Here is a 26584-nt window from a genome sequence, read left to right as displayed (position 1 = left end):
AATTATGTTGCACTGTTAGGTGATATGTTCTCTGATTTTTTTTGTAGGTTGTTCACCTCTTCTAATCCAACTGCAGTTGAAAGTTGTCTGGTAGGAATGAACCCAAAGGTTAATGATACCATGAACTCAAGGCTCTTGATGCAATTCGCTGCTCACCTGGCCCATTAAGCTGTCTTTCAAATGACTCCATTAAGCTCACCAGGGCCAGATGGATTTCCATCCCAATTTTACCAGTCAAATTGGAAGATTCTAGGGGAAGGAGTTTGCAAATTTGTGCTTCATGTGCTCAATATAGGTGGCTCACTAAGGGGTGTGAATGACACATTCATTACTCTTATTCCAAAGCTGAAAGAGCCAAAGAGAGTTGGAGATTTTAGGCCAATCAGCCTGTGCAATGTCATCTATAAAGTTGTTAACAAAGTGCTTGCAAATAGGCTCAAAATTGTGTTGCCCAATATTATTTCCCTTAATCAAAGCTTTTTTGTCCTTGGCAAGTTAATTACAAACAGTATTCTGATTGCTTATGAAACTCTCCATGTCATGAACTCTCGAATACAGGGCAAATCTGTTTATATGACCCTTAAATTAGACATGAGCAAGGCTTATGATCGTGTGGAGTAGAGTTTTCTGGAAGCTTTCATGAGTAGCTTGGGTTTTGCCTCAGAATGGATCTCTCTCATCATGAAGTACATTACATATGTGTCTTATTCAGTTTTGTTCAATGGTGATCCTCAAAAGGCCTTTGTTCCTTCTAGAGGCCTAAGATAGGGGGACCCTCTTTCCCCCCTATCTTTTTATTCTTTGTGCTGAAGCCTTGACATCCATGTTGAACCAAGCTGAAGCTAATGGCAGTATATCCATTGTTCGTATTGGAAATGGCTCTATCTATATCAACCATTTATTCTTTGTGGATGATAGCCTTCTTTTTTGCAAGGCAAACTCACTAGAGTGGAGCAGGATCATTCATTTGCAAGAAATTTATGAGAAGGGCTCTAGTCAAATGCTAAACAAAGAGAAAACCTCAATCTTCTTTAGTAGAAACACCCCAAAGGACACACAGAAAACTATCTTACAAATTTCAGGGGTTAAATCACAAGGTTCATTTGAGAAGTATTTGGGACTTTCAGTTGTGGTGGGCAAATCTAAGGTAGCAACATTTTACTCCCTCATTGATAGAACCTGGGCTAGAATCACAAATTGGAGGACAAGATTTCTTTCTGCAGTAGGAAACAAAATCGTTTTGAAATCTGTCTTTCAGGCTATTCCCACTTATTCTATGGGCATTTTTCTCCTTCCTCAGTCAATAATACAAAGGCTCAATAAAGTCTTAAAGAAGTTCTGTTGGGTTTATAATGAAGACCAATCTTAGATACAATGGGTCAAGTGGAGTCAGTTGGGGCAATCAAAAGATCAAGGTGATCTGGGTTTTAGGGACTTCAAATGCCCAATATTGCCATGCTGTCAAAGCAATGCTGGCATATTTTGAAATACCCAGATTCACTCTTATCCTAGGTTTTCAAGCACAAATACTTCCCTCAGTGTGAATGTCTAGATGGCAAATTGGGATATAGACCATCTTTTACATGGAGAAGCCTTTTGTCAAGACACAAGTTATTAAAGGAAGGGTTGATATGGAGGATTGACAATGGTAAAAAGGTTAAAATCTGGGCAGATAAGTGGATCCCAAACTCTTCTTCTCATATGATCCAATATAGGGATCAAGATGTTGGTAATTATGAGTGGGTTTCTGATATTATTGATCCTGATATGGAGACTTGGAAAAACAACATTCTCCCAACCATTTTCTGCCAGTCTGATATTGAACTCATAAGGGCCATTCCAATTAGTCTTTGGGGAAGAGAAGCTCGAAAGGTGTGGTCATGCACTCAGAATGGAGTTTTTCAGTCAAAAGTGCCTATCACCTTCAACAAGAACTGCTCACTCAGAAGAATGAGGAATCATCCCATGGAAGGCTGCAGAGTGAAACTTGGAAGTCAATTTGAAAGCTAAAAGTGCTAAATGCTGTTAGGATGTTTGTGTGGAAAGCTTGTCAAAATGCCTTACCTACCCTCTCAAATCTTTGGAAAAGGCAAGTAATAAAAGAAATGGAATGCCCTATATGCAAACAAAGTCCTGAAAATGTTGCTCTAGGACTGTGAAGCTGCTTGAGATGTGTGGAGCCAGGGTTGTATGAAGATTTAAAAGATGTCTGGTCACAAAAGTACTTTTTTAGAGGTTTGGAACAACATGATAAATATTCTACAGGCTGAGGAATTAGCTGAAGCTGCAGTTATTGCTCAATTGCTTTGGTGTAGGACGAACAAACTGATCCATAGCAAAGGCTTCTCCCCTCCAAGCTCTATAATCCAAAATGCTAAAGAGGAAGTCCAACTTTTCAACCAACGCAATGAGAAGCAACAACTGAGTATTACAGGGATGGAACAATCTACTTACTCTTGGCTAAAACCAACTGAAGGAATCTATAAGTTGAATTGGGATGGATAGTGCAAAAGGTAGAGTTGGAATTGGCGCTATAATTAGAGACTTGACTGGGAATGTGATTGGCACACTTAAAGCTTCTCGATCATTACTATCCAATCCTTTCATTGCATAGTCTTATGCCTCGATGTTGGCTATCATTTTTTGCCAAAACATGGGGATCACAACTGTTATTATGGAAGGGGATGCTCTCAAAGTGGTTAACAAACTCAAAAAGGTTACACAAGATTGGAGTCAAAGAGGAATGCTCATTGATGATACCAGAAATATCCTCAACTCATTTGCAGTTTGGTCTGTCAACCATGTTCAAAGAGAGGCAAACAAAGCAACCCATTATTTAGCTCGGAATTCACTTTTGGTGCATGAAGACTTATATGAATTGGAAGAAATTCCTGACTGTACTTTGACCACTGTTAACAGTGAGATTATGTAAGTCTTTTAATGATGAATAAACTAGTTGGTTTTCAAAAACAAAAAAAAAGACGTAACATACATGTAACATATGGCATGCTTAAAAAGACGTACTTTCAATGTATAGTAAAACGTGACAAAATATCTTGCGTAACATATGCATAATTCATGACAGAAAAAATTCTATGTGGTAGATGAATATGTAATGACTTGACATGGCACATAAGATGACATACATACATATACTGTAATTCCTTTACTTGTCACCCATACACATTAAAATGATAGTAAGTTAAAAGCTAACTTTCTCGATCGTCGCATTCAACGAGAATTCAAAACCAATTACGAGGAACTGAGAATAATGATTCTAAAAGTTAGAAATTTAATCACTATGAATTAGAAACATGGAAAAAAACTAACTTATAGTAAAATGACCATTTTACCCTCTACATGTGAAAAAATGACCATTTTACCCCTAACTTAAGGATTTTGAAAATTACCAAAATTTACATACCTCATGTAAATTTTAATCAAATCAGAAAAATTTAAAACTAAACACAATCACGAAAACTCTATAGGGGCAGAAACTTACATAGGTTTTTTTTTTCCCTTGATTTTTGTTGCAATTCTCCCAATTTCAAAACTCATGATCAAACCAACTTGTTGCAATAAAGATCTTTTAAAAGCATACTTAAACATCCACTAAAAGATATGCTAATCATCACCACCAAACTTTTTAGTAAAAAGATCCAAACTTTTTAACCAAAAACAAACCCTTGAATCACAAGTTTTTACCTTATCCAAAACATCTCCAAGAATTTGAAAATAATTCAAATCTTACTCCTAACATATTCATAATATCATCCTAAGATCAACCATGCTTTAAATCATAAAAAAAAAGTCATAAAAAATACAAAACAACACTTGGAGTTCTCGATTCTACACTTGGTCCAAAAACAGAAACTTTTCCTTGATCAATCTCTTGATCCATGGCTTAAAAAGATGAGATTTTCAAACTAAAACATCACATGGTATAAAAATGTGTCCTAAAAAAGATCCAACCATCAAATTTAAAATCACATGGCTAAAAATAATAAAACAATAATCTAACCCAAAAGCATCAAATTTTAGGTCTAATTGAAATCCGCTTGCATAGAAAAATCATATCTTTGAAACTAATACTAAATATCTTCAAAACAACATCTTAACATGCATATAAGAGGCTTAGGATCATCAAATGAAAATATCAAAGCCATTGGAGTAAAATTAAACCACGAAATATTCAAACTTTCTCAAAACCAAAACTGTTTTTCCACTTCCAGTTTCTAAGTTTCTAGATCTAAGAGAATATTTCATCAAAAACTTTAGTCATGCAAAAAATACTCAATAAAAATTCATAAACACATGTTAACAACACTCTATAAAATTTTCGGATCAAGATATATCCATTAGCTTGGTCGAACACTCCAAAATATAACACACTCTCTAGTTCAAAGCCTAGAATGACCTTTTTATGGTTGAAACAACTTTGGACCAACCAAATGACCACTAAATGAAATGAATAAGATATTCACCGAAACTAGACTCAAAGATAAACAACTTGCATGAAGAAGTCATTGCGAGAAAATACTTACAAAGGGTCGTAAATGGCCATGCAAAATGACTCATAAAACTGCCCCAGAGAGCTCTTTTGAATTTCTCTTTAAGAATGGGGTGAAGAAGTGATGAAATGAAATGAAGGATGCCTTGCACGCCTCTAGACTTTTGGAGGGTGAGGTATGGCTTGAATGACCCTTAAGGGATGGTGCTTAGTCACAAAAAGGCAAGAATAGTGGAGGGGGAATAGGCTGTTGTTGCTGCCTTCTAGGGGTGTGATGAGGTGGCTTTTTTCCCCCTACATCATGCACGACTTTGGGGTGTCATGAGTAGTGGATGGTCAGCCATGGGTGGGTGGAAACTTCCTCAAGAAGTTTTGCCAAGGTGGCCAAAATTCGTGGGTCTTGGTGGGCCTCAATCAAGTGAACTTCAATTTGCGGTTTAGAGAGAGTTTGGTTAAGGTTTTGGATTCTATCAAACCCAAAACCAATTTTTTCTTGGCCCAATCAAAATTCTAGGGTTTAAAGTGTTGGATAATGATGTCATAACATGAATTCGAGAAATTAATAGCATGTAGAAGTGATTTAATCAAGTGATTAAACACAATGCTAGAAATTGGGTCAAATAGGGTTTGGAGGCTAACTTTAGGATTTGGGGAAACCGTTTAGGATTTTGGTTTTAACCAAACTTTTGGGGTTTCAAATGGATTCCAACCATTTAGGGTCTCACTAGGGTTGAAACCCTCTTTGGTTCAACACAATATATGATCAGATGGAAAACAAGGTTTCTCTTAGATGGGATGATCTCACACCTTGATTCCTTCACAATCCAACTCATGATTCCTCTTTGTGCCAAGTGTCCAATACTATTCACCAAGTATGGCTAAGATCCTGCCAACTATCCAAATAAAACTTCTCTAACCTAATTTGGACATTCTACACTGTAATTTTGAAAATACTGCGCTAGATACTACTATAGAGGTTATTATTCACTCCGAGAAAGTGAAACATAAAGTTTGCACTATAAAATCCTAAATATTCACACAAACCTTAATGTCCAATTTGTTTAATGAAATTCAATCTCGAAGTGTCTCGAAATAAGTAAAACGCGTTTTTGAACAAGCGTTTCGTCCGAAAACTAAAAATGAGATTATTGCGCCATAAAATTCTAAATAATCAACTGAGTCTAATGACGCAGACCATAACTCAATCTATCACTTTTAACTATATCAAATAAATACAATCGCACTTCTAGCACCATAATGAGTGATAACTTTGGCTATGCTAACAGATTAAAACCTACACGATTGGTCGAATCGTGAAAACTTACTGTATTTTCACAAGGTTCCTAAAACCTATAGAAATTCCACCAATGAATTTTTAGTGGGCTATTACAACTCGATTCTATGCTTAAATTGTTGATTTGGTGAACCATATTTGACAGCAATAGGAAAGACAACATAAGCAAATTGAAGACACAATTGTACTTTTGGTCCAACAACATGAGGCATCCAAGGTGGATCGAGAGAATGAAGATAAGAGATTTTAAATGTTCCTATAACATATTTCAAGATTTTCTTATAATGCTTTTGAAGCAAATGGACAGATCACAAGGAATTTTTAGGAGGCTTAGAAATTTCATGAACCCCAAATGCAAGAAAGGAGAAAGAAAGTGTTATGCTATTTTTACGATGATAAGTGGTGTCAAGGCCATCGATGTGTGAGACCAAGGTTGTATTCGATGGAGTGCATGGAGATTTTTTAAATTTCTAATACTGTAGTGGGAATGGATATGGAGCTAGTACTTGATAATGCACTCGATGAGGTTGTGGAATGTGGGAACATTGCCTCAATTTCATTGCAGGCCATTATTAGGAGTCCAAAACCTAAGACAATAAGGATTGTGGATGATATTAATAAGAAGAAAATTGTTATTCTGATTGACACAGGCAGTACTCATAATTTTGTCGATACCGCAGTGGCAGCTCGATGTAATATGGCAGCTAGTGGCGATCTATTGCGTTGTAAGGGCAAGTCTACATCTATTGGGTCACACATGCAGGTGACTATATTTACAATTGATTTTTTCACATAATTAGGTAGGTTGTAATGTAGTTCTTGGAGTACAGTGGCTTCTGTCAATAGGTACTTTACTTTAGGACTTTGTAGAATTAAAAACTGGACTTTTCTTATGAACGGAAGTTAGTTTGCCTCAAGGGTCCCACGTCCACTACAACTGAATTAGTTGATGTTAAAGAGATCTCTAGAATTTCTAAAGTGGGATCTAAAGGGTTGTGGTTGTAGCTATTGTCTTCTACAAATAATTCATCTGAGACTATTGTTGGTTCTGAAGTTTCAGAGTTATTATAGAAGTATAGTAAGGTTTTTGATGAGCCTAATGGTTTGCCTCCTCATAGATCTCGAGATCACCAGATACTTATTAAGAATGAGTCTTTGCCAGTTAATGTTAGGCCTTATTGGTATCCCTATAATGAGAAAACAGAAATTGAGAAGATTGTTACTGAGTTGTTGAAAGCTAGTGTAATTAGCCAAGTGAGACCCTATTTTCTTCACCAATTTTGGTAGTAAGGAAGTCAGATGGATAATGGAGGATGTGTATTGATTATAGGGTGTTCAATAATGTTACTATTAAAGATAAGTATCCCGTACCTGTCTTGGATGAGTTGCTAGATGAGTTGTTGGCTCCACTATTTTTGCTAAATTGGATTTGAGATCAGGTTATCATAAAATCTGTACGTGAATTGATAACATATATGTTGGGGTTGACTTAATTAGGCAGTGGAAGAGTTGTTGAATACAACAGGATCAGATTTTGACAATCCTAAAACATAATCTACTAGTAGATTAAGAGAGAATGAAATCTCACTTTGATAAGAGGATGACTAAGAGGGAGTTCTCAGTTGGGGATTGGGTGTATCTTAGGCTTCAGCCTTACAGAAAACACCCAGTGGTTACTAGGCATAATTTCAAGCTTTCTTCAAGCTTCTTTGGGTCATTCCAAATTAGACATAGAATTGGTCAAGTTGCTTATAGGTTGATATTCCTCAGCATACCTCAATCCATCCTGTATTTCATATTTCTTGCGTAAAGAAGAAATTTAGGCAGCATGTTTCACTTCTTTCTACATTACCACCAGTTGATCTGCAAGGGGAGTTGACACTAGAAGTTGAATGTATTCTACAACGCAGGAGCAGGTAGGTTCACAATAGGCCTATAAGGCCTCGCATCCCAATAAAGTAATTTTGAAAATTTTCGGAGAGCCGGTACGCTACTAAACTTGAACTTAAAAACTTTTCTTCTAACGAAGTGCCAAATATAAAAGATTTCATAATAAATAAGTCAATCTTTATTAAATACCTAAATTCTGAAAGAGAGTCTGCAGAAGTACTTATTTAAATTCAATAAAGTCTCATGTGCTTATCAAAATAACTTATTAAACTTTAAATCATAAAACTGAGCATGACATGAACTATCAAGGACTCTGCCTCGCGTCCTAGGGCCAAGTCCTGTTTTGCAGTCCCATCCCCATAAATGTCATCACCTGCGATGGTTTAAAAATATAAAAATATATAAAACTGAGTCGAATACTCAATAAATAACACATCATACAGTAAACATAAAAAACATAAGGTTTCATGAAAAATATGCATACACATAAGTACATACGTAACTAACATGAATATGAACTTATCTTTCACTCGTCATAAGTCGGTACCCACTGTTGACCCCCGTAAGTTAGAGTTAGCGAATCTAAATAGATTCTGATTCTGTCCGTGGACGTGGGATGTAGAATCCATACATAATATGGCCGAGATATATTTTATTATTCACATACTTTTGGCATGAAAAATTTATGATTAGACAAGATTGGAGTGATTCGTAAGACCCAGCAATAAAATCTAAACTAAGTCAAAAAGTACTTCACAATTAAAAAATACTTTTGTTATTTCACCTTCAATACATCTATTTGGGAACTAGTCTATTAAGTAAACATAATTCAAGAATCCAAATTGATTATAGGGTGTTTAATGAGGCTACTATTAAAGATAAGTATCCCATACCTATTGTAACACCCCGTTCCCAAAAAGACATTTTAGAATTTTCGAGGAGCCAGTGTGCTACTACTAAACTTAAATATAAAAAGCTTTTCCTTTTTAACAACGCGCCAGATACGAAAGAATTCCATAAAATAACAAATTTCAATAAATACTGAAAATTCAAAATAAAGTCTGCAGAAGCATTTATAAAAAAAAAATACAGAAGTCTTATGTGCTTAACAAAATAATTTATTTAAATCATAGAAATAATCATAGCAAAATCTGTCTAGGTCTCAGCCTTGTCTCCCGGAGTCAAGTCCTGTCCTGCAGTCTCATCTTCATAAATGTCATCACCTGGGGGGGTTTAAAACATGAAAAATAAACTAAAATGAGTCGAATACTCAATAAGCAACACATCATACAGTAAACATAATAAACATAAGGTGTCTTGAAAAGCGTGCATATTCATAAATACATGCATAAAAATCATGAGCATGAACATTAACTTATCTTTCACTTATCATAGGCCGTTACCCACTGTTGACCCCCATGAGTTAGGGTTAGCGAATCTAAAAAGATTCCGATTCCGCCCGTGGCCGCGGGTTGTGGAATCCATACATAAGGAAGACAATACTGGGTGCACTACCAGCATGCACGACCTGGCAATGCAATATGCCCATAACATAGGTACCGTTTTCATATCATAACATAGGCCGTTACATATTTTATCAAATCATACTTGCATACTTGTCATTTCATAGATTTCAAAAGAAATCACATACATACTTGTCATATCGTATCATAGATTCAAACGAAATCGCATTCTTTCATAAATGTCGTGATACGTGTTTCATCGCATAAAATCATGATTTTTTTATAAATAATTTTATGAATAGTTTTCACATAAAATCATGCATTTTATAAATAATTTTATGAATAATTTTCACATAAAATCACGCATTTCATAAATAATTTCATGAATAATCTTCACATAAAATCATGCATTTTATAAATAATTTTTTGAATAATCTTCACATAAAATCATGCATTTTATAAATAATTTTATGAATAATTTTCACATAAAATCACGCATTTCATAAATAATTTCATGAATAATCTTTCACATAAAATCATGACTTTTTCATAATTTTATCATGTTTTGGGTACGTAAAAAGGGGTTTCCAATAAAGGGCATACATGCATAATATCTTTTATAAAAAGACAAACAGCTCACTGTACATACGCGTAAGGATATGATCATGCTACTTACCTTGCAACGCTAAACCACTATTTTCGGCACGAAATCGGTCGCCTATAAAAATAAACACGTAATTTACATAAATTTCTAATTAAACAAGTGATTCTAATTAAAAACCTAACTACTAAAATAGTCTATATTTTCTAAACCTAAACACTTCCCGACACTAAAATAGCCTTACCCGTTAGTCTTAAATAAGCAAGGATATTTTTGGAAAATAACATACTGTACATGGGCATTTTGGGAAAATAAAATAGAGGGGCATTTTTGTAATATAACTAACCTAAGGAAAAGAAAGATTTACGGGTTGCATGATCCGGTTTGGTTTACGTGTGAAAGTGATGCATGCATTCGGGTTGAGGGGTGTGATGCTCACCGAGAGAGGAAGAAGGCAGTCGCGACGGTGGTTCTGGTGGCTGGGCACGGCGTCAACTCCGACGAGTGGTGGCTAAGAAACTGAGAGTGAGAGAGTTACGGGATGAAAGAAAAGGAGTTCTGCCAACCGAAAACAACCGAGAGAAAGAGGGGGACGACGACGGTCGTGGCTTACCGGGACGGAGTGGGTGCCACTGGGTTGTGCTGGTCGGCGGTTTCTGCGTCGTCGGAGAGGGGGTTCGGCGCCTCTTGTGGTGGCTACCGTGGAGAAGGTGACTGCATGCTCTGCTTCGAACGTGCAAAAACAGTGGTGCGTCCGGGGCAGCTACGGCGTGCTTTGGCGGCTGAGGGTGGTCCGATGAATTCTATGGTGGTCAGTGGTGGTGTCGGCGAGTTCTGTGGCTGAGGGTGGCCGGGCTGTGGCTTACGGTTGAAGAGCTCAGTGCTCTGTTTTTTAGGGCTAAAACAGGGGAGGATGCAGCTGGTTTATGGCTTTTTCGAGGGCGGGCCGTGCGGTGGTTCTGTGCGTGTGGAGGAAAAGTGAACCAACACGGCAGTGGGATTTACGGTGGAGGGAGAGGTGGTCTGCTGGACGAGCTTGAGGGAGATGGTGGAGCTTGTCTTCTCGGACGTGTGCTGCGGTTTGAGGGGAGGAGGTTTGTGGCAAGTGCTCTGTGTGCGTGAGTGTATAAATAAATACAGTGTCGTGCAAGCGGAGGAAAAGAAAGGAGCCGTGCATGCGTACGTTTGATGCTCAATGGGAAGACTCACGATGGGGCATTGCGGCTTGCATCCGTATGAATATATGTTTCAGAACCTAGAAGAAAACCCTAGAAAGAAAAAGAGACGTGCATGTGTATGTGCATGTGAGTAGATTAGATTTCGCGTTTGAAATTCAAAGAAGAAAAAAAAAATCCGGCAAGAGGAGTTGTATTATGAAGAGGATTCAAGGGTTGGACAGAAATAATAATAGTAATAATAATAATAATAATAATAATAATAATAATAATAATAGAGCCTTAATAAAATTAATCAAATTTTATCCCTAAAAAAATTATAGGGTCGGGTCCGTGGAGTGTTTTTGTTGTGAGTTGTTTTTATGTTATTTCACCTTGAATACATCTGTTTGGAAACTAGTCTATTTGTTGGACACAATTAAAAAAAATCCAATTGACAAAGTTATATCGATATTGCAAAAATCTAGTTCTCGTTCACACTCTCCAGTAAACATATTTCAGAAAACAATATACGACAAACATGTAAACTTACAGGTGCTGGGTTGTTCGGAATTGTAGAAGACTGAGAGTACAAATTCGACATTGGAGAGTAAGACAGCTGCGACCCTCTCGACCAAGACCAGTTTGCCTATATGAACAATCTCAAATCAGTCTGTAATGACTCTGTAACAAATGCTCAACATAAAGACCCACACTGTGAATACCTGTCGTATGATTGGATGTAGTCTTTTTTTTTTAAAAACAAAAATTGATGGAAATTTATTAAATTTGTTAGGATTGTAGAGTTTTATTGGATCGAGACAGTCTTTCCAGTTTAAAGGTGTTTTCGATTAAAATTATTTGGTTGAATGATATCGTGGAATACAAAGTTACTTAAAACTTTATTCCTCTCAATCCAAATGTCTTTGAAAAAAATAATCTCAACAATCCAAACATCAAGCCGGATAAATTTTGTTATTAAAATACTTTACTATTAAATTAACTTTTGTTATTTCCCCCGTACATGCATCTGTTGGGGAAATAGTCTATGAAATAAACATGATTCAAGAATCCAAATTGAATAGGACCTTCCATAACAAGCTCTCGGATAAATTTATGTCCCGTGTTCAAAACTCTAGCTTTTAATGTTCTCGTTCTTGTCCTACATTAAACATATGACGAAACAATATACTATATACAAGATGCTAGTCAAGCAGAATCGTATGTTCTTGTCATTTCCAAAGGAAACAACTCAACCATATATTTGTAAATATAATAGAATATGTTATCCAGTGATGCAGCTCCTTTCCTTATAAAATCAACACCCATTTTGGGTAGAATGAAGATCATCTAAAAGCACCCGAATAAAGAAATATATCTCAATAGCTAAAAAGCCCATTCTTGTTAAAAAGTTGACATCGACTTTTTTGACTAATTTTGCATCCAAACTAATTTTCATGTTAATATTTTAAGGAAAAAAAGCCTGGAGCGTTTGGCAAGAGAAGGACCGAATACAGCTTATGCCATAAACTTTTACCACCTGTTAAAGGCTGAGATGGGTGCTGGAGTGGATGAGATGGCGCGAGTGTGGGAAGCTGATTTGAGAAGGAGTGAAAGGGAGGAGATGGTAGTTAATTAGTTGAAGATATGATGATACATTACTGTTTTCGCCAAGTGGAGAGTTGTCGTTCAGAGTTGTTTTGTGAGTATAGGGCAGAGCGAATTGTAAGTGGGATGATGTCATTTGTTAAGGAAATTGTAAAGCAAAAAGTGGTGTCGTTTTTGTTGTGATATGGGGAATTGTTGTAATTTTGTACGAAACGTTGTCGTTTAATAAATACACCATGAGGTTGGAAGGAGGCAAACTCTTGTAATTGCTCAATCATTTCGCTCCATTCTTCTCTCTCTCTCTCATTGTTGCGTTTCTTGGAGGGTGACTACCTCAAAACAATCATCAGCAGAAAGGGTCCCTCACAATCGGTATCAGTTATCAAGGGCCACGGCAGAAGGTACTCAATCCTACGCTCAAATTGTGGATTTGGTGAACCATATTTGACAGCAATAGGAATGACAACATTAGAAAATTGAAGACACATTTGCACTTTTGGTTGAACAGCAAGAGGCAGCTAGGCTGGATCGCGAGAATCAAGATAAGATATTTTCTGAGTTACTAGAATAGATTTCAAGATTTTCTTATAATGCTTCTGAAGGAAATGGACAGACTGCAAGGAATTTTCAAGAGGCTTAGACATTTGTTCGTGATAGGGATGTTAATGATGGTGTGGGTGAAAGACACTATCTGGACATTGGTGACAAGGCATTTACTGAAGGTATAATGTTAGATTTTCCAAGATTTGTGAATAAGAATCTATGAGCTTGGACTTACATAACTAACTAATGTTTATAGTATCACCAAATACCACCTGGGTAGAGAATATTTCTAGCCTCGTTCCGCATAGATGAGAAAGCCTTGATATGGTTCTCGGTTGCAACTGGAGCTGGAGCTTTTCATTCTTGGGAAGAGTATAGTCATGTTGTGCTGGTCATATTTGGGTCATCCGCATATGATGATCCAATGGAGGCTCTTACAAGGCTCAACCAGGTTAGTTATGTGACAGCTTATAAGCTAGATTTTGAATTTCGGTCCAATAGAACTATGGGTATTTAGGAGAAAACAAACTCAGTTGTTTCTTAAGTGGCCTGCAGGATGTGGTAGGTGAGATTGCTAGTGAGAATGTTGATGAATCCCACTTCCTTGAATGATGTTTTGGATTAGCCAAAATCCAAGAGCAAGATATTTGGAGTACAAGGACATCTTGGAGAACCAATTTTGCAGATTCTCATCAATAGGGTTCTGAATGGGGGGGGTCTAAAAATGCTCCTCTGGGATCAATTTTGAGCACACCTAAATTTTTGCCTACTGCAAAGTTACCTTATCAATGGTATCTGATGCCCAAATGCAAGAAAGAAGAAAGAAAGGGCTATGCTATTTTTATGATGATAAGTGGTGTCAAGGCCATCGATGTATTTGATGGCGAGCATGAAGATTTTTTAAAGTTCAAATGTTGAAGTGGGAATGGATATGGAGCCAGTGCATGGTAATGCTCTCGGTGAGGTTGAGGCAATGTGGGGCTGTTGCTGGGACTCCAAACCCTAAGACAATGAGGATTGTGGGTGATATTAAGAAGAAGAAAGTTGTCATTCTGATTGACACTGGTAGTACTCACAATTTTGTAGATACTGCTGTGGTAGCTTGATGTAATATGGCTCACCAGATGGACCACCCTATTCAGGTGAGGGTAGCTAATGGTGATCTATTGAGTAGTAAGGGCAAGTCTACATCTGCTAAGGTACACATGCGGGGCACTATCTTTACAATTGATTTTTTCACATTGAATAAGGGAGGTTGTGATGTAGTTCTTGCCGTAAAGTGGCTTTTGTCATTAGTTCCTTTACATTGGGACTTTGTAGAATTTAAAACTGGACTTTTCTTATTAACGAAAGTCAGTTTGCCTCAAGGGTCTCACGTCCACTACCACTGAATTAGTTGATGATAAAGAAATCTGTAGAGTTTCTAAAGTTGGATCTAAAGGGTTGTGGTTGCAGCTATTGTCTTCTACAAAAAATTCACCTAAGCCTATTGCAGGCTCTGGTTTCGTTGTTATGACAAAAGTATAGTAAGGTTTTTGATTAGCTTATTGGTTTGCCCCTCTGAAGTTCTCTAGATCACCAGATACTTCTTAAGGAGTCTTTGCCACTTAGTGTCAAGCCTTATTGGTATCCCAATTATCAGAAAAAAGAAATTGAGAAGATTGTTACTGAGTTGTTGAAATCTAGTGTAATTAGACCTAGCCAAACCATATTTTCTTCTCCAGTTTGGTTAGTAAGGAAGTCAGATGGATCATGGAGAATGTGTATTGATTATAGGGTGTTTAATGAGGCTACTATTAAAGATAACTATCCCATACCTATCGTGGAGTGTTTTAGTTGTGAGTTGTTTTTATGTTATTTCACCTTGAATACATCTGTTTGGAAACTAGTCTATTTGTTGGACACAATTAAAAAAATCCAATTGACAAAGTTATATCGATATTGCAAAAATCTAGTTCTCGTTCACACTCTCCAGTAAACATATTTCAGAAAACAATATACGACAAACATGTAAACTTACAGGTGCTGGGTTGTTCGGAATTGTAGAAGACTGAGAGTACAAATTCGACATTGGAGAGTAAGACAGCTGCGGCCCTCTCGACCAAGACCAGTTTGCCTATATGAACAATCTCAAATCAGTCTGTAATGACTCTGTAACAAATGCTCAACATAAAGACCCACACTGTGAATACCTGTCGTATGATTGGATGTAGTCTTTTTTTTTTAAAAACAAAAATTGATGGAAATTTTTTAAATTTGTTAGGATTGTAGAGTTTTATTGGATCGAGACACTCTTTCCTGTTTAAAGGTGTTTTTGATTAAAATTATTTGGATGAATGATATCGTGGAATACAAAGTTACTTAAAACTTTATTCCTCTCAATCCAAATGTCTTTGAAAAAAATAATCTCAACAATCCAAACATCAAGCCGGATAAATTTTGTTATTAAAATACTTTACTATTAAATTAACTTTTGTTATTTCCCCCGTACATGCATCTGTTGGGGAAATAGTCTATGAAATAAACATGATTCAAGAATCCAAATTGAATAGGACCTTCCATAACAAGCTCTCGGATAAATTTATGTCCCGTGTTCAAAACTCTAGCTTTTAATGTTCTCGTTCTTGTCCTACATTAAACATATGACGAAACAATATACTATATACAAGATGCTAGTCAAGCAGAATCGTATGTTCTTGTCATTTCCAAAGGAAACAACTCAACCATATATTTGTAAATATAATAGAATATGTTATCCAGTGATGCAGCTCCTTTCCTTATAAAATCAACACCCATTTTGGGTAGAATGAAGATCATCTAAAAGCACCCTAATAAAGAAATATATCTCAATAGCTAAAAAGCCCATTCTTGTTAAAAAGTTGACATCGACTTTTTTGACTAATTTTGCATCCAAACTAATTTTCATGTTAATATTTTAAGGAAAAAAAGACTGGAGCGTTCGGCAAGAGAAGGACCGAATACAGCTTATGCCATAAACTTTTACCACCTGTTAAGGGCTGAGATGGGTGCTGGAGTGGATGAGATGGCGCGAGTGTGGGAAGCTGATTTGAGAAGGAGTGAAAGGGAGGAGATGGTAGTTAATTAGTTGAAGATATGATGATACATTACTGTTTTCGCCAAGTGGAGAGTTGTCGTTCAGAGTTGTTTTGTGAGTATAGGGCAGAGCGAATTGTAAGTGGGATGATGTCATTTGTTAAGGAAATTGTAAAGCAAAAAGTGGTGTCGTTTTTGTTGTGATATGGGGAATTGTTGTAATTTTGTACGAAACGTTGTCGTTTAATAAATACACCATGAGGTTGGAAGGAGGCAAACTCTTGTAATTGCTCAATCATTTCGCTCCATTCTTCTCTCTCTCTCTCATTGTTGCGTTTCTTGGAGGGTGACTACCTCAAAACAATCATCAGCAGAAAGGGTCCCTCACAATCGGTATCAGTTATCAAGGGCCACGGCAGAAGGTACTCAATCCTACGCTCAAATTGTGGATTTGGTGAACCATATTTGACAGCAATAGGAAAGACAACATTAGAAAATTGAAGACACATTTGCACTTTTGGTTGAACAGCAAGAGGCAGCTAGGCTGGATCGCGAGAATCAAGATAAGATATTTTCTGAGTTACTAGAATAGATTTCAAGATTTTCTTATAATGCTTCTGAAGGAAATGGACAGACTGCAAGGAATTTTCAAGAGGCTTAGACATTTGTTCGTGATAGGGATGTTAATGATGGTGTGGGTGAAAGACACTATCTGGACATTGGTGACAAGGCATTTACTGAAGGTATAATGTTAGATTTTCCAAGATTTGTGAATAAGAATCTATGAGCTTGGACTTACATAACTAACTAATGTTTATAGTATCACCAAATACCACCTGGGTAGAGAATATTTCTAGCCTCGTTCCGCATAGATGAGAAAGCCTTGATATGGTTCTCGGTTGCAACTGGAGCTGGAGCTTTTCTTTCTTGGGAAGAGTATAGTCATGTTGTGCTGGCCATATTTGGGTCATCCGCATATGATGATCCAATGGAGGCTCTTACAAGGCTCAACCAGGTTAGTTATGTGACAGCTTATAAGCTAGATTTTGAATTTCGGTCCAATAGAACTATGGGTATTTAGGAGAAAACAAACTCAGTTGTTTCTTAAGTGGCCTGCAGGATGTGGTAGGTGAGATTGCTAGTGAGAATGTTGATGAATCCCACTTCCTTGAATGATGTTTTGGATTAGCCAAAATCCAAGAGCAAGATATTTGGAGTACAAGGACATCTTGGAGAACCAATTTTGCAGATTCTCATCAATAGGGTTCTGAATGGGGAGGGTCTAAAAATGCTCCTCTGGGATCAATTTTGAGCACACCTAAATTTTTGCCTACTGCAAAGTTACCTTATCAATGGTATCTGAAGCCCAAATGCAAGAAAGAAGAAAGAAAGGGCTATGCTATTTTTATGATGATAAGTGGTGTCAAGGCCATCGATGTATTTGATGGCGAGCATGAAGATTTTTTAAAGTTCAAATGTTGAAGTGGGAATGGATATGGAGCCAGTGCATGGTAATGCTCTCGGTGAGGTTGAGGCAATGTGGGGCTGTTGCTGGGACCCCAAACCCTAAGACAATGAGGATTGTGGGTGATATTAAGAAGAAGAAAGTTGTCATTCTGATTGACACTGGTAGTGCTCACAATTTTGTAGATACTGCTGTGGTAGCTTGATGTAATATGGCTCACCAGATGGACCACCCTATTCAGGTGAGGGTAGCTAATGGTGATCTATTGAGTAGTAAGGGCAAGTCTACATCTGCTAAGGTACACATGCGGGGCACTATCTTTACAATTGATTTTTTCACATTGAATAAGGGAGGTTGTGATGTAGTTCTTGCCGTAAAGTGGCTTTTGTCATTAGTTCCTTTACATTGGGACTTTGTAGAATTTAAAACTGGACTTTTCTTATTAACGAAAGTCAGTTTGCCTCAAGGGTCTCACGTCCACTACCACTGAATTAGTTGATGATAAAGAAATCTGTAGAGTTTCTAAAGTTGGATCTAAAGGGTTGTGGTTGCAGCTATTGTCTTCTACAAAAAATTCACCTAAGCCTATTGCAGGCTCTGGTTTCGTTGTTATGACAAAAGTATAGTAAGGTTTTTGATTAGCTTATTGGTTTGCCCCTCTGAAGTTCTCTAGATCACCAGATACTTCTTAAGGAGTCTTTGCCACTTAGTGTCAAGCCTTATTGGTATCCCAATTATCAGAAAAAAGAAATTGAGAAGATTGTTACTGAGTTGTTGAAATCTAGTGTAATTAGACCTAGCCAAACCATATTTTCTTCTCCAGTTTGGTTAGTAAGGAAGTCAGATGGATCATGGAGAATGTGTATTGATTATAGGGTGTTTAATGAGGCTACTATTAAAGATAACTATCCCATACCTATCGTGGAGTGTTTTAGTTGTGAGTTGTTTTTATGTTATTTCACCTTGAATACATCTGTTTGGAAACTAGTCTATTTGTTGGACACAATTAAAAAAATCCAATTGACAAAGTTATATCGATATTGCAAAAATCTAGTTCTCGTTCACACTCTCCAGTAAACATATTTCAGAAAACAATATACGACAAACATGTAAACTTACAGGTGCTGGGTTGTTCGGAATTGTAGAAGACTGAGAGTACAAATTCGACATTGGAGAGTAAGACAGCTGCGGCCCTCTCGACCAAGACCAGTTTGCCTATATGAACAATCTCAAATCAGTCTGTAATGACTCTGTAACAAATGCTCAACATAAAGACCCACACTGTGAATACCTGTCGTATGATTGGATGTAGTCTTTTTTTTTTAAAAACAAAAATTGATGGAAATTTTTTAAATTTGTTAGGATTGTAGAGTTTTATTGGATCGAGACACTCTTTCCTGTTTAAAGGTGTTTTTGATTAAAATTATTTGGATGAATGATATCGTGGAATACAAAGTTACTTAAAACTTTATTCCTCTCAATCCAAATGTCTTTGAAAAAAATAATCTCAACAATCCAAACATCAAGCCGGATAAATTTTGTTATTAAAATACTTTACTATTAAATTAACTTTTGTTATTTCCCCCGTACATGCATCTGTTGGGGAAATAGTCTATGAAATAAACATGATTCAAGAATCCAAATTGAATAGGACCTTCCATAACAAGCTCTCGGATAAATTTATGTCCCGTGTTCAAAACTCTAGCTTTTAATGTTCTCGTTCTTGTCCTACATTAAACATATGACGAAACAATATACTATATACAAGATGCTAGTCAAGCAGAATCGTATGTTCTTGTCATTTCCAAAGGAAACAACTCAACCATATATTTGTAAATATAATAGAATATGTTATCCAGTGATGCAGCTCCTTTCCTTATAAAATCAACACCCATTTTGGGTAGAATGAAGATCATCTAAAAGCACCCTAATAAAGAAATATATCTCAATAGCTAAAAAGCCCATTCTTGTTAAAAAGTTGACATCGACTTTTTTGACTAATTTTGCATCCAAACTAATTTTCATGTTAATATTTTAAGGAAAAAAAGACTGGAGCGTTCGGCAAGAGAAGGACCGAATACAGCTTATGCCATAAACTTTTACCACCTGTTAAGGGCTGAGATGGGTGCTGGAGTGGATGAGATGGCGCGAGTGTGGGAAGCTGATTTGAGAAGGAGTGAAAGGGAGGAGATGGTAGTTAATTAGTTGAAGATATGATGATACATTACTGTTTTCGCCAAGTGGAGAGTTGTCGTTCAGAGTTGTTTTGTGAGTATAGGGCAGAGCGAATTGTAAGTGGGATGATGTCATTTGTTAAGGAAATTGTAAAGCAAAAAGTGGTGTCGTTTTTGTTGTGATATGGGGAATTGTTGTAATTTTGTACGAAACGTTGTCGTTTAATAAATACACCATGAGGTTGGAAGGAGGCAAACTCTTGTAATTGCTCAATCATTTCGCTCCATTCTTCTCTCTCTCTCTCATTGTTGCGTTTCTTGGAGGGTGACTACCTCAAAACAATCATCAGCAGAAAGGGTCCCTCACAATCGGTATCAGTTATCAAGGGCCACGGCAGAAGGTACTCAATCCTACGCTCAAATTGTGGATTTGGTGAACCATATTTGACAGCAATAGGAAAGACAACATTAGAAAATTGAAGACACATTTGCACTTTTGGTTGAACAGCAAGAGGCAGCTAGGCTGGATCGCGAGAATCAAGATAAGATATTTTCTGAGTTACTAGAATAGATTTCAAGATTTTCTTATAATGCTTCTGAAGGAAATGGACAGACTGCAAGGAATTTTCAAGAGGCTTAGACATTTGTTCGTGATAGGGATGTTAATGATGGTGTGGGTGAAAGACACTATCTGGACATTGGTGACAAGGCATTTACTGAAGGTATAATGTTAGATTTTCCAAGATTTGTGAATAAGAATCTATGAGCTTGGACTTACATAACTAACTAATGTTTATAGTATCACCAAATACCACCTGGGTAGAGAATATTTCTAGCCTCGTTCCGCATAGATGAGAAAGCCTTGATATGGTTCTCGGTTGCAACTGGAGCTGGAGCTTTTCATTCTTGGGAAGAGTATAGTCATGTTGTGCTGGTCATATTTGGGTCATCCGCATATGATGATCCAATGGAGGCTCTTACAAGGCTCAACCAGGTTAGTTATGTGACAGCTTATAAGCTAGATTTTGAATTTCGGTCCAATAGAACTATGGGTATTTAGGAGAAAACAAACTCAGTTGTTTCTTAAGTGGCCTGCAGGATGTGGTAGGTGAGATTGCTAGTGAGAATGTTGATGAATCCCACTTCCTTGAATGATGTTTTGGATTAGCCAAAATCCAAGAGCAAGATATTTGGAGTACAAGGACATCTTGGAGAACCAATTTTGCAGATTCTCATCAATAGGGTTCTGAATGGGGAGGGTCTAAAAATGCTCCTCTGGGATCAATTTTGAGCACACCTAAATTTTTGCCTACTGCAAAGTTACCTTATCAATGGTATCTGAAGCCCAAATGCAAGAAAGAAGAAAGAAAGGGCTATGCTATTTTTATGATGATAAGTGGTGTCAAGGCCATCGATGTATTTGATGGCGAGCATGAAGATTTTTTAAAGTTCAAATGTTGAAGTGGGAATGGATATGGAGCCAGTGCATGGTAATGCTCTCGGTGAGGTTGAGGGTTGAGGCAATGTGGGGCTGTTGCTGGGACTCCAAACCCTAAGACAATGAGGATTGTGGGTGATATTAAGAAGAAGAAAGTTGTCATTCTGATTGACACTGGTAGTACTCACAATTTTGTAGATACTGCTGTGGTAGCTTGATGTAATATGGCTCACCAGATGGACCACCCTATTCAGGTGAGGGTAGCTAATGGTGATCTATTGAGTAGTAAGGGCAAGTCTACATCTGCTAAGGTACACATGCGGGGCACTATCTTTACAATTGATTTTTTCACATTGAATAAGGGAGGTTGTGATGTAGTTCTTGCCGTAAAGTGGCTTTTGTCATTAGTTCCTTTACATTGGGACTTTGTAGAATTAAAAACTGGACTTTTCTTATGAACGAAAGTCAGTTTGCCTCAAGGGTCTCACGTCCACTACCACTGAATTAGTTGATGATAAAGAAATCTGTAGAGTTTCTAAAGTTGGATCTAAAGGGTTGTGGTTGCAGCTATTGTCTTCTACAAAAAATTCACCTAAGCCTATTGCAGGCTCTGGTTTCGTTGTTATTACAAAAGTATAGTAAGGTTTTTGATTAGCTTATTGGTTTGCCCCTCTGAAGTTCTCTAGATCACCAGATACTTCTTAAGGAGTCTTTGCCACTTAGTGTCAAGCCTTATTGGTATCCCAATTATCAGAAAAAAGAAATTGAGAAGATTGTTACTGAGTTGTTGAAATCTAGTGTAATTAGACTAGCCAGACCATATTTTCTTCTCCAGTTTGGTTAGTAAGGAAGTCAGATGGATCATCGAGAATGTGTATTGATTATAGGGTGTTTAATGAGGCTACTATTAAAGATAAGTATCCCATACCTATCGTGGAGTGTTTTTGTTGTGAGTTGTTTTTATATTATTTCACCTTGAATACATCTGTTTGGAAACTAGTCTATTTGTTGGACACAATTAAAACAATCCAAATTGACAAAGTTATATCGATATTGCAAAAATCTAGTTGTCGTTCACACTTTCCTTTAAACATATTTCAGAAAACAATATACGACAAACATGTAAACTTACAGGTGCTGGGTTGTTCGGAATTGTAGAAGATTTAGAGTACAAATTCGACATTGGAGAGTAAGACAGCTGCGACCCTCTCGACCAAGACGAGTTTGCCTATATGAACAATCTCAAATTAGTCTGTAATGACTCTGTAACAAATGCTCAACATAAAGACCCACACTGTGAATACCTGTCGTATGATTGGATGTAGTCTTTTTTTTTTAAAAAAACAAAAATTGAAGGAAATTTATTAAATTTGTTAGGATTGTGGAGTTTTATTGGATCGAGACAGTCTTTCCTGTTTAAAGGTGTTTTTGATTAAAATTATTTGGATGAATGATATCGTGGAATACAAAGTTACTTAAAACTTTATTCCTCTCAATCCAAATGTCTTTGAAAAAAATAATCTCAACAATCCAAACATCAAGCAAGATAAATTTTGTTATTAAAATACTTTACTATTAAATTAACTTTTGTTATTTCCCCCGTACATGCATCTGTTGGGGAAATAGTCTATGAAATAGTAAGGTTTTTGATGAGCCTAATGGTTTGCCCCTCCGAAGTTCTCGAGATCACTAGATACTTCTTAAGGAGTCTTTCCACTTAGGGTCAAGCCTTATTGGTATCCCTATTATAGAAAAAAGAAATTGAGAAGGTTGTTACTGAGTTGTTGAAATCTAGTGTAATTAGAGAAATTCAATAATTTTAAAGAGAATAAAATAAAATAAAATTAAAAAATAATTAAAAAAATATGATACGAGGTTTTATGCAGAGATAATGAGAAGCAAAACTCAAACTTTATCATTGCTGTCAAAGCAAATATCTTTTTAAACATATTTCGGAAACTAATATACTACAAAACGTGTAAACTTACAGGAAATTGGTGGTACGCAGGTCTCGAACTTCCAGTACTCATCCTTTGCTCTGAAACATTATATATATATATATTCTACTTATTTATAACCAATAAAAAGAGAACATTTTTAACCGAGCTAAAAAGAATAAAACAAAACTTCGCAAAAATTCAAGTCTCGTGCAGTTTGTATGGCCCGGCCTCCAGTTTTTATAATACAATTAAAAACATTTCTAAAATACGTTCTCAATCAAAATATATTAATTATAAAGTAGGCTTACAATCTAGTCATAATTTATATACAATTTTAAATATAATAATATTTTTTTTTTTACTAGTGAAACATATTTAAAGTCGATTAAACAAACATATTCTTATTTTCCTTTCTTCCAAACAAACATTTAACGATTCGACGATGGTCGAAAGCATATTTAGATTGGTAGTTCTTTAAAATCTGAGCTTCAACACCAAGCATCTAAGCTTGGAAACAGCCTGAATATTGTGAAAAGAAGTATCCTAATTAAAAAATAAGCCTGAAAAGTCGCAAATTCTGATTTCTCCGTTTTTATCCGAAAAGAATTTGAATGGTAATGAATAATATTCATAAAAGAGCAAATTGAAGGAGTATTCATTCAATATTTGAATCATAAAAGTAATATTGAAATAATTGGAAAAATGTAATAGAAAATTTTCATTACTGCAGAGAAAATGAACTTTGACGAGATCGAGAATGTCGCAGACAAATTACCTCGTCTTTGAAGAACTTGAGCAAATCAATGCAAACTCAAAGGAATTGCTTGCAGTTTGTTTGAGGTTGATAGCTAGTTTGTATGGACCTCCATCTTATTAAATACAAAGTCAAGAACTTGAGCACAAAAAATAAATTAAGTGATAATTATGACCAAGTTGGACGGTAGTATTTTGGCTTTTATTTTATTTCTAGTTGTTCCCGGGGATTGGCATTAAAATATGCATATTCGCAGTGGATTGCCAGATTCTACGTGTTAAATAAATAAAATATTCTTCACTTTAGCTGGCGCGCTGTAGCGGCAATTTCGCAGAATATTGCCAGATTATACGTGTTGAATAAATGTAACACTTTCTTCTATCTCGGTCAATATTTTGTAAATGAGATTAAAATTAAAAATTAAATAAAATATTATTAGAATATAATATTTTAATATTATTTTTATTTTAAAATTTTAAAAAATTAAATTATTAATTTTATTTTGTATTAAAATTTAAAAAAAGTATAATTCTTCACTTTAGATGTAATGTGTGTACGTACCTAATATGTTCCAACAGCATCTAGTGGGTTGGGCTGTTGGGATAACAATAAAACTATACCTATTGCAAGAGCATGCCATTTCATTAAAAATGAATTTCAATTTTAAAAAAACTCATATTAGATAACATTAACATGGCGTCCCATTTCAGTCAAAGACCAAGCAAGCTTGACGTGTCAATAAAGATAAATAAAAGTACGTACTAAATAACATTAAACCACGCGATCAGTTTATAAACTTGTACGTGTTAAATTTGAATGTTGACCTTTAACTTCTCTTCTATAAAATTCCCAAGAATAAGGCAAACCGCGTTATGGACCCGCAAATGACGCGCTCCTGTTTCAATTTTTTTTTTATAAAGAGTAATGCTACATACAGTCGTGGAATACGTAAATGATATATAGTCGCTTTGAAAAAGAGTGGGGTCCACTATTAAAAAATTATTTTCTTTTCATGTAGATCTCATATTTATTCACTTTTTTCAAAACGACTGCACGGCACTTGCACACTCACGATTGCAAATATCATTTCTCTTTTATAAAATATGAGATCGATCTGCTTCATTTAGGACTAGCAACTTTTCTTTAGTACGTAAGGCAAACCGCGTTTGCCTTATTCTGCGGGTCCATACGCGGTTTGCCTGAGTCATTCCAACCTATGGATGATAAAATACTTTCTTGATCTCTGATTGCGACATCAAACCTAATAAGAAGGAAATTGCTGGATGTCTTTCTTCCATTCTCATCAATTGATTATTCTCAATGGCCCAAGTCGTTAAATGTTACTGGAAAGTAGATATTACAGACTCAATAAAATCAAATGGAGAAGGAGGTGAGTGAATCTGATTGTGGACTTTTTTATTTCTGAGAAACCAAAGACTATCCATAGCAATGACGGCAAATAATTGGAAGGGATGATGATCTTCTTCTGGAATTCCTAGGGCCTCTGAAGGTTTGAGGATATTTTTTATCCAAATGGAGAAAGGCTGTCTTGCAAAGGAACTCATGTCAATTGGCCATTTTGAGTGTCTCCACAATATTCTTGAATAGAAACTGTTGAGGAAGAGATGTGATATATCTTCTGGTTCAGTATTGCAAAGGGGGCAAAGAATTTGATTTTCATTTAAATGGATGACACTGGTGATTTTGACTCTGGTAGGGAGAATGTTGTGACTAGTTTTCCAGAGAAATAATTTTAACCTGTCTTGGAGTTTCAATTTCCATAAATTCTTCCAATTAATGAACTAATTATTGAGATTGAAAGAACTATTTCTTGAGACAAGAGCTGCATAGGTTGACTTTACAAAGAAATTACCAGAGACATGGTGAATCCATTTAATCTTATATTGGACCTGATGGTAATTATGGTTGGCCAAGGGTATTTTTTGAATTTCTCTTGAAGAACTTTCAGAGAAAAGGGTATTAAGAAGAAGAACATTCCAACGCCTTGGTTCTTCTAGGATGAGCTCAGAAATAGTCATGTTAGGATCAGCTTCAAATTGATTTCCAGACTAGGATGAGGTATTGAACCAAGAATGGAGGGAACCCAAGGATCGGACCAAACTTTGGTAGAAAGGCCATTATTGATTTGGAAGCATATGCTGGAATAAAGGAAATCTCTTTGTTTGGGTAAACACTTCCAAAACCGAGAATCATTAGAATTAGAGGATGCTTCCTGGAACGAGTTGGTTCCTAAGTATTTCTTTGAGATGACATCCTTCCAAAGGCTTTTTTAACCATTAAGGAGGGACTAGGCCAATTTGGTAACCAAAGCAGAATTGAAAGAGATCATATTTTTTAATCCAAGGCCTCCCATTGATTTGGGAGTGTATTTCTTACCATCTCCATCTTGAAAACTCCACCAGAATCTACTAAAGATGGAATCTAGATTTATATTCATAGGCTTTTGGGATGAGGGATGAAGACATAACAAAGGCGGGGATAGAGCAAGCAACAATTCTAATTAGGACAGATCTTGTAGCTTGAGAGGGAAGTTTAGATTTCCAACCCTGAAGTTTATTATGGATCTTCTCCATTAAGCCATTTAGGAAATTTTTTCTGTCAGCACCATTGGAATGAGGGAGTCCCAGGTAAATAGAGTTAGGAGGGAAAATTCTGAAATTGAAAGAATTATTGAT

At 36.2% G+C, this 26584-nt stretch overlaps 1 protein-coding gene across 2 annotated transcripts; it reads right to left on the bottom strand.

Annotated features, from left to right (window-relative positions):
* Positions 1-9836: 9836 nt before the first annotated feature.
* LOC108981716 lies at positions 9837-24008 on the bottom strand. 2 transcript variants are annotated; one of them, XM_035689911.1, is made up of 7 exons: positions 23910-24008; positions 23183-23232; positions 22327-22422; positions 18702-18797; positions 15084-15179; positions 11466-11561; positions 9837-9875 (listed from the first exon to the last, which is right to left on the bottom strand). In XM_035689911.1, the coding sequence occupies exons 2-7, from the start codon at positions 23222-23224 to the stop codon at positions 9843-9845; spliced, it is 459 nt and encodes a 152-aa protein (XP_035545804.1). In that variant the 5' UTR covers positions 23225-23232; positions 23910-24008; the 3' UTR covers positions 9837-9842. The 2 variants fall into 2 exon arrangements, with proteins under 2 accessions (XP_035545804.1, XP_035545805.1); XM_035689912.1 differs by lacking the exon at positions 23183-23232 and having other exon boundaries at positions 23910-23954.
* Positions 24009-26584: the final 2576 nt, after the last annotated feature.

This window comes from Juglans regia, chromosome 4, assembly GCF_001411555.2.
Source record: "Juglans regia cultivar Chandler chromosome 4, Walnut 2.0, whole genome shotgun sequence".
Classification (NCBI taxonomy): Eukaryota; Viridiplantae; Streptophyta; class Magnoliopsida; order Fagales; family Juglandaceae; genus Juglans; species Juglans regia.
This window is presented reverse-complemented; position numbering and strand designations above follow the sequence as displayed.

What these genes read in the sequence shown, in the direction of transcription:
- LOC108981716 (XM_035689911.1), bottom strand. Translation starts at nt 23,224, where the DNA reads ATGAGTACTGGAAGTTCGAGACCTGCGTACCACCAATTTCCT. An exon ending in CTGCGTACCACCAATTTCCT is followed by an intron (nt 22,423 to 23,182) that starts GTAAGTTTACAC and finishes TTGTTCATATAG; the next exon opens with GCAAACTCGTCTTGGTCGAG. An exon ending in TTCCGAACAACCCAGCACCT is followed by an intron (nt 9,876 to 11,465) that starts GTAAGTTTACAT and finishes TTATTTTTATAG; the next exon opens with GCGACCGATTTCGTGCCGAA.